General features: G+C 34.9%; 1 protein-coding gene across 3 annotated transcripts in view; it reads left to right on the top strand.

Annotated features, from left to right (window-relative positions):
• The window catches only part of scn5lab (sodium channel, voltage gated, type V-like, alpha b), a 183,044-nt gene that overhangs the window by 109,810 nt on the left and 63,577 nt on the right, over positions 1–9,657 (top strand). For all 3 annotated transcript variants that reach the window (XM_079806384.1, XM_079806383.1, XM_079806382.1), the window contains one exon: positions 1–398. This exon is cut by the window's left edge and continues 55 nt beyond it. In XM_079806384.1, the coding sequence (XP_079662510.1) occupies positions 1–398 (398 nt within the window). The remainder of the gene's footprint in view (positions 399–9,657) is intronic.

Genomic DNA, 9,657 nt, shown 5'->3' with positions numbered 1-9,657 from the left:
CAGCCCCGGACGAGGACGGAGAAATGAACAACCTGCAGATCGCCATCGCCCGCATCCAGCGGGGCATGCTCTGGCTCCGGCAGGCCCTCTGCGACTTCTTCAACGGGAACTTCAAGCGGAGGCGGCAGAAGGCCAAGGAGGCCAGAGCCATGCTGAAGCTCAAGAGGCTCAGCCAGCAGGCCCACTGGGTGGAGGGCAATGGGACGGCCGGGGTCATCGAGCGCAGTGGCAGTGGGGGGGACGAGGACAGCTACATGACCAACCCCAACCTCACCATCAGCGTGCCCATCGCACCCGGAGAGTCGGACGTGGAGTTTCCGGAGGAAGAGGAGGAGGATGAGGATGAGGCGAGTGTGTGCTCCGGGGAGGAAGAGGAGGAGCAGGAAGAAACCAAGCCGGTGAGTCGCTGTGAAGCCCCTCCTTCTGAAGAGCACAATGTGCCCTGATTGGTCGGCTGGACCAGTGTGATGTGATTGTGTTTGGGAAATGTCCCGCCCCTTATCACAACTGCCAGTTTCAACACAACTACTAACTATCTCAACCAGGCCACGCCCCTTTATTTTGGTGGGAATGATTTAAATGAGGAATATTGTCTAAAGACTACGGTCTCACTGATATAGATAAATATAGCTGTAATTAGCAGCAATTATTGGGGTTTTAAGGCCTTTAACCCCATTTGTAAAAATATATTATGTATAATTTAGCTGGTATATAACTACTTAGATCATTTACAGCCAATTTACTATCGGAAATATAGTACTTTTAAGGCTTTTTAACCCCTTAACTGTCACCCCCCTTTTTGAGAATACACATGAAAATGCACTATCCAAACTTAGAGGGCTGTAATTCAAGAATGCTTTGAAATATAGACCTAAGTTTAGGTCTTGTTTTAAAGCAGATACTCTGCAGATTATTGCTAAAGTGAAAGCAATTCAAAATATGAAAGTATGAAAAAATTATGGAAGTTTAAATTTAAATTTACTGTAAATTAAAAATACTGTACACATTTTTTTTATATATATAAAATATATATTTAACAAAAATGTTTTAATCTAAAATTGCTATAAAATCATAAAAAGTTGTGTTCCAAATTTGAAGTTCCCTTGTTCCAATATTTGAAAAATTGAAGTCCCCATGAGATTTTGTTTAGGCGCAGTACCAAAAATAGCCACCGGGTGTCATGTTTTTTGATGCATTTTCCTGTAAATTTCTGTCCAAATGGCACTCTCATCCCAAAATGGTCACCAAATATAGAACCTTGAGACTCAGACCTTTCTGACGATATGCGTTTTGTCAAGATTAGAGAAAATTTTAATTATAACGTAGTTAAAATAAATGTTGTAATATGAAAAATGACGCCGCCCACTAGGGGAGGAGCCCGCTAGAAGAACTTAAAGTACCATTTCCATGGTAACGCAACGTCCAATTTCAAAACGGTTTTCACAGGATGAATTTTGAGTTCGTAAGCTTTCTTATGAAACCTAATTTATGATCATTACTAAAATATATGATACGAAAACAAGGCTTTTAAAAAAAAGAGTGCCAGGTGTCCCGCCAGCGGGACGGTGATAGTTAGTAATTATTGGGGTTCAAGCGTTTTAAGGCTTTTAAACACATTTGTAAAAAGATATTATGTTTAATTTAGCAAGAATATAACCACTTAGATCATTTACAGACAATTGGCTATCGGAAATATAGTACTTTCACCCGTCCTTCGGATGAGACGTTAAACCGAGGTCCTGACTCTCTGTGGTCATTAAAAATCCCAGGATGTCCTTCGATAAAGAGTAGGGGTGTAACCCCGGCATCCTGGCCAAATTTGCCCATTGGCCCCTCTCCATCATGGCCTCCTAATCATCCCCATATACAGATTGGCTTCATCACTCTGTCTCCTCTCCACCAATCAGCTGGTGTGTGGTGGGCGTTCTGGCGCAATATGGCTGCCGTCGCATCATCCAGGTGGATGCCGCACATTGGTGGTGGTTGAGGAGATTCCCTCTTCTATATGTAAAGCGCTTTGAGTCCCTAGAAAAGCGCTATATAAATGTAACAACAAATTATTTTAAGGCTTTATTGCTCCACATATTGTGCGATCTCCATACAAGTTTGCATGCTTGTTTAGAATCATATGCCACATGTGCTCACCTAATATTGTGAAGTTTTGAGTTTTTGTTTAGGATTTATAGGCTTTTGAGAATACTTTGTCATGCCCTTTGTCTAAATGACCCTGTTGTAGGTGCTCAAACCTCATTGGCCGGTTTGGTGACTTGGTGGCCATGTTTTTTGTGATACGCCAATGTCCTCATAGACTATCATGGCACCTTGGACAAAGACGCCGCATGCCAATTTTCAAGTCAGTCAAACTGAAGGTTGTGTAGTTATAGACATTTTTATGTTTTTTGTCCATGTTCTAGCGCCACCAAGTGGCCAATCGCCATGCTTGTTTTCATGCGACCACAGAATGAGCTCTTACATATGTGTGCCAAGTTTGGTTGAAATATCTGATTCCCTTCATGAGTTAAACACCGATCTGGCATAACATTATGACCGGTGAAGTGAATAACTGTGAGGATCTCTTGATCACGGCTCCTGTTAGTGGGTGGGATATACAGGTGCTGGTCATATAATTAGAATATCATCAAAAAGTTGATTTATTTCTCTAATTCCATTCAAAAAGGGAAACTTGTATATTATATTCATTCATTACACACAGACTGATATATTTCAAATGTTTATTTCTTTTAATTTTGATGATTATAACTGACAACTAAGGAAAATCCCAAATTCAGTATCTCGGAAAATTAGAATATTGTGAAAAGGTTGAATATTGAAGACACCTGGGGCCTCATTTATAAAACTTTGCGTAGGATTTGCGTCAGAAGTGGCGTACGGATGAAACATAGGACGTGCGTACGCACAGAAATATTCGGATTTATAAAACCGTGCGCACGCACATCCTACGCAGTTTTCACTTAATAAATCACAATCAATTCTAAATGTAGCGCAGCTTTTGCGGCTTCATGTCACGCCCATAGTTGCCCATAAATAGTCAGTGAAACACCCACAAGTTAATATTCATCGATTGCGAAATCATGGCAAATACAGAGAGGAAATCAAAAAAACTTAACTTCACTCAATGTGAAGTAGAAGTTATCGTTGGCGAGGTGGAAAATAGGAGAAAAAATTTTTTTGGAGGGCACAGTGTGGGCATTACTAATGCCAAAAAGACACTTGAGTGGCAAAAGGTTGTAGACGCTGTAAATGCTGTATCCTCACAACCTCGGACCATAGCCGAAATAAAAAAGAAATGGTCGGACATCAAAGTCGAGGCAAAAAAGCGTCTAGCGCTCCATCTCCATAGTATGTCTGCCACGGGTGGGGAAAGGGGACACCGGAGCTGACCCCTCTTGATGAGAGACTGGCGGAAATTATTGGGGAATCCCTATTAATCCCTATCTCTATTATCTACGTGGAAATGGGAAACAGTTCAGTGCAAATGTAATTTCTTGCAGCTTTCTGAATGGTTGAGACATACGTCATATGTTATTTTATCGAAAGTAAAACAAACTAAAGGCATTTGCATGAATACCATGATTCCGTAGCTGATGAAGACATTTTTACTATGGAAACAACTTTCCCCAGTGGACAATTAATACAGCTATCTATCTATTTATCTATATATCTCCCTAATTATCTATCTATCTATCTATCTATCTATCTATCTATCTATCTATCTATCTATCTATCTATCTAATTGCATCTATATGTGCTCCGCCAGACGGACACATTGACGAGAATATCAGTTTTGTTAATTATTTCGTTCTGTTTACCATATTACCACACAATCATGGGGAAGACCGCCAAAAGACGATCATTGACACCTTGCACAAGGAGGGCAAGACACAAAAGGTCATTGCAAAAGAGGCTGGCTGTTCACAGAGCTCTGTGTCCAAGCACATTAATAGAGAGGCAAATGGAAGGAAAATATGTGCTAGAAAAAAGTGTATAAGCAATAGGGATAACCGCACCCTGGAGAGGATTGTGAAACAAAACCCATTCAAAAATGTGGGGGAGATTCACAAAGAGTGGACTGAAGCTGGAGTCAGTGCTTCAAGAACCACTACGCACAGACGTATGCAAGACATGGGTTTCAGCTGTCGCACTCTTGAACAACAGACAGCGTCAGAAGCGTCTCGCCTGTGCTAAAGACAAAAAGGACTGGACGGCTGCTGAGTGGTCCAAAGTTATGTTCTCTGATGAAAGTAAAATCAGGGTCCCAGAGTCTGGAGGAAGAGAGGAGAGGCACACAATCCATGTTGCTTGAGGTCCAGTGTAAAGTTTCCACAGTCAGTGATGGTTTGGGGTGCCATGTCATCTGCTGGTGTTGGTCCGCTGTATTTTCTGAGGTCCAGCCGTATACCAGGAAGTTTTAGAGCACTTCATGCTTCCTGCTGCTGACCAACTTTATGGAGATGCAGATTTCATTTTCCAACAGGACTGGGACCTGCACACAGTGCCAAAGCAACCAGTACCTGGTTAAAGGACCATGGTATCCCTGCTCTTAATTGGCCAGTAAACTCGCCTGACCTTAACCCCATAGAAAATCTATTCTAATATTCTAATTTTCTGAGATACTGAATTTGGGATTTTCCTTAGTTGTCTGTTATAATCATCAAAATTAAAAGAAATACACTTTTAAAAATATCAGTCGGTGTGTAATGAATGAATATAATATATACAAGTTTCACTTTTTGAATGGAATTAGTGAAATAAATCAACTTTTTGATGATATTCTAATTATATGACCAGCACCTGTATTAGTCAGCAAGTGAACATTTTGTTTGATGTGTTCGAAGCAGGAAAAATGGGCAAGCGTAAGGATTTGAGCGAGTATTTACCCACCGCAAACATAAAACAATCAAAGTGCAGTCAGAGAGACGCTCTCTTCCCATCTGCGGTCGACCAGAACAAACTGCAAAGTTGAATAGACTTTATGTCAGTGGTCAAAAACGTTGTTACGTGAGACTAGATCTATAATACCCTTCAAATGTGGCATTGATGCTCTCATTAATGTTTGATGTGAGCTTAACGGCTCAATAATGCACTGAATCATTTAAGTTAGTAGCCGTTCACTAAACGAATCCTGTTTCTTAAACTGTTGAGGATGAAGCAGAAGTCCCACGGCCGGACTGCACTCAAATGAGTCTAATCCAGGCCTTTAGCATCTTCCTGTCTCTTCCTCAGGGAAGTCCTTGAACATCTTCCTGTCTCTTCCTCAGGGAAGACCTCGCACACACATCAGCTCTCCTTCTGTGATGATCGCCCGCTCAGAGACAGTTTCCCTTGAGCGGACACCCCCAAAAAGATGGAGGTCATGTCCACATTTCCCCCTTGCGCTCAGATTTATTATATTTCCAGCTGAATCTCTGCCATATGCCTGAGCGATGTATGAAACACAGCCTGCGGTTCGTGTGTTAAATCAACATCACAGATGCTTATGAAAGAGAGATTATGAAAGACTTTGCATGAAACTCACACACACACACACACACACACACATATATAGACATTATATAATGTGACAGTGAAGATGTTTACAAGAAATATAAGAGCAGCAAATCCTCATATGAGCATGATTTGTGAAGGGTCATGTGACACTGAAGACTGTAATAATGATAAATGACACTTTACTGTATATTGACATAGAGAACAGCTGATTTACATTATAATAATGTCATATTTTGACTGTATTTTTGAGCGTGAACCGAGGCTCTTTCTCCAGTGAGGGCCCCTGGTTCACGCGGGTCCTGGTTTCCCAGCATGCACCCTGCTGGCAGTTCGGCGTCTGCAGTGTGCCGGGAGTGTGTTTGAGAATTCCCCGTCATGATGTGGTTATGTAACAGACGGACCAGCAGCTTTCCCGAGTGTCACGTTGCTCAGGGAGACACACACACACACACACACACACACACACACACACACACACACACACCTGCAGGTTCACCTGTTATAGTCACACAAGATGAGTAAAGCATATCTGAATAGTGGCATTCACTCGATATGATTATAGATTTTTTTTATAATGTAATATTTCCATTTTTAATTGCAACATTTGATCATTTTAATATAGTTAAATTTTGTTTATATTTCCATTGTTTTAATCGCAATATTTTATAATTGTAATATTTTTTTATATTTCCATTTAAAATATTTTTATATTTTTTACATTTATATTTCATGAAAACAAATTTTTTAAATATTTTTTATATCCTTTTAATTTTTTATATTTCCATTTTAAATATTTTTTCTAATAGTTTTTAATTAGTAAAATTTCCATTTTAAAATATTATATATTTTTAATTGTTAATAGTTTTTTTATATTTCCATGTTAAATATTTTTTATTTTGTACATTTTTTAAATATTTGTAATATTTTTACATTTTTAAGTATTATATAGGCCTATTTGTAATTTAATAATTTAAAAAATGATTTCCATTTTAAATATATTTTTTATTTATTTTATTTTGTTATTTGTTTTAATATTTTATATTTTTACATTTTTAAGTATTATATAGGAATATTTGTAATTTAATAATTAAAAAAATTATTTCCATTTTAAATATATTTTTTATTTATTTTATTTTGTAAATTTTTTAAATATTTGTAATATTTTATATTTTTAAATTTTTAAGTATTATATAGGCCTATTTGTAATTTAATAATTAAAAAAATTATTTCCATTTTAAATATATTTTTTATTTTTTTAAAGTGTTTTACATTTGTAATATTTGCATTTTTAAATAGATTTAATATTTAATATTTTTTATATTTCCATTTTTAATATTTTTTCCTTTTTAATTTTCTTTTTAATATATATACTACGATTATGGTTTTATATATTTATATTTATATATATTAACATTTTTATATTGTAGTATTTCCATTTTTTATTTGCAATATTTTATCATTTTAAAATAGTAAGATATATTTAATTTTTTTTATATATTTAAAATATATATATTACCTTTTTTACGTTTCCATTTTTATATATTTAGTATATATATTTTGAATATTTCCTTGAGGTTTTGAATGTGATTGATGTGGTGTCAGATGGCTGTAATGAGTGTGTGTGCAGTGATGGTGCTCCTCTGAGACTCTGCTGATGCTGAATCTGGGACATGTTCTCCGGCCGGCCGCACCTGTGAGGAGGAGGAGGGATATTTGCTCTGTCTCTTTAATCTTTCACTACACCTGTTCTACCTCATTCTGTCCCTCTACATCTTTTATCTTTTCGTTTACCTGTTCTTTTATCTTTCAGCACACCTGTCCTCTCCTGCACGCTTCTCTCTCTCTCTCTCTCTCTCTCTCTCTCTCTCTCTCTCTCTCTCTCTCTCTCTCTCTCTCTCTCTCTCTCTCTCTCTCTCTCGTCTTTTTCCCTCCTGCCTCTGATTAACAGGGTTTCCCCAAATCTAAAACTGATTGCAGAAGCATGTGTAAAGTGAGGATGTTTTCCCAGATTTCCTCCTCAGATCTGAGCTGATTCCCGATGGGATGAATAGGGAGGTTCTTTAGGAGACTCATTTTTAAAAATTTTCATTTTAAGTTTTTTACAAGGAACTTTAATCATTTAGTTGTTCATTTTATTTGACTTAATTTGTTTTAATATTATTTTTTAAATATTTTTTATTTTTAATATAGATGATTTGTAGTATTAGATATATTAATACTAATATGTATTTGTTTATAAATGTATAGATATACTAATATTTATTTATTTACTTAATATACATTTTGTTTGCTTGTTTTATTATTTTTATATGTGCCTCTTTATTTATTTATTGAGATTGTGATAATAATAAACATTGTTTTTGTTTGTTTTTATTTATTTATTTATTTATTTATTTGTAGACATACTGATACTAATGTACTTTATTTATTCATTTATTTTTATTTATGTACTGATATTAATATACATTTCATTTTTATTTGTAGACATTCTTATACTAATATACTTTATTTATTATTTATTTATTTATGTACTGATATTAATATACATTTTATTTTTATTTGTAGACATACTAAAACTAATATACTTTATTTATTTATTTTAAGATATATATTCATATTTATCTTTTGTTTATTTGTTTATTAATTTATTTCTAAATATTGTGATATTAATATACACTTTGTTTGTTTGTTTCTATACTATTTCTAATATAAATTATTTGTTTATTTTGATATATAACAATATTTGTTTATTTATTGATTTATAAATGTTGTGGTATTAATATACACAGTTTATTTCTAGACATACTAATACTAATGCACATTAATATTTATTTATTTATTTATGTACTGATATTAATATTAAATTTATTTTGGTTGATTATTTGTAGACATTCTAATACTAATATACCGTTATTTAATTTTGAGATATATTAATATTTATCTTTTGTTTATTTATTTATAAATGTTGAGATATTGATATAAACTTTGTTTATTTCTAGACATACTAATACAAATGTACTTTATTTATTTATTTACTGATATTAATAATTTTTTTTGCTAGTTTTGTTTATTTGTACACATACTAATATTTAAATAGATTATATTATATTTATTTTTAAATATTCTAATATTTATTTATAGATATAGTGATATTAATATAAATTTCATTTTTATTTGTAGACATTCTAATAATAATATACATTATTTATTAATTAATTTATTATTTATGTATTTTTTATTTATGTACTGATATTAATATACATTTCATTTTTATTTGTAGACATTCTAATACTAATATACTTTATTTTTTAAGATATATATATTTATCTTTTGTTTATTTATTTATGGATATAGTTATATTATTATACATTTTGTTTGTTTACTTGCTTGTTTATTTGGTCATTTTTTGCATTTATGTGCATTCCTAATATGCATTATTTATAGTCATACAAATACTATCATACATGTATTTATTTATAGGTGTACTAATATGTATTTATAGATGATAGACAGATATATTTATGTATTCGAGGAGTGATTAATAGCGTTCTGGTTTCTCTGCTGTAAGAGTGACCCTGAGACTCACATTATACTGTACATTTGCATTTCCTGAAGATTCGCGCTTTCCTTTTATAGCTCGTACTGTACGACGACGGACTCATCTGTGTCTGTTTTTATTCAGGCGGTCAGTGATGTCCGAGCATCACACCTGAACACACAACACACACACACACACAGATCAAACACCTCCATCACATCAAGGCCGAGCCGTCCACATTATCGCCTTTCATGTTTCAGAGTTCTCGTCTCCCAAAAGTCAGAAGTGGTTCTGAACTGCCTGAATATCTCCAGTCTCCTGCTGAACCTGTACACACTCACCTAAAGGATTATTAGGAACACACACTAATACTGTGTTTGACCCCTTTCGCCTTCAGAACTGCCTTAATTCTACGTGGCATTGATTCAACAAGGTGCTGAAAGCATTCTTTAGAAATGTTGGCCATATTGATAGGAGAGCATCTTGCAGTTGATGGAGATTTGTGGGATGCACATCCAGGGCACGAAGCTCCCGTTCCACCACATCCCAAAGATGCTCTATTGGGTTGAGATCTGGTGACTGTGGGGCCATTTTAGTCCAGTGAACTCATT

The sequence above is a fragment of the Gobio gobio genome (assembly GCF_949357685.1).
Source record: "Gobio gobio genome assembly, chromosome: 23".
NCBI classification, from domain to species: domain Eukaryota; kingdom Metazoa; phylum Chordata; class Actinopteri; order Cypriniformes; family Gobionidae; genus Gobio; species Gobio gobio.
Note: the sequence above shows the minus strand (reverse complement) of the source record. Positions and strands in the feature narration are given on the sequence as shown.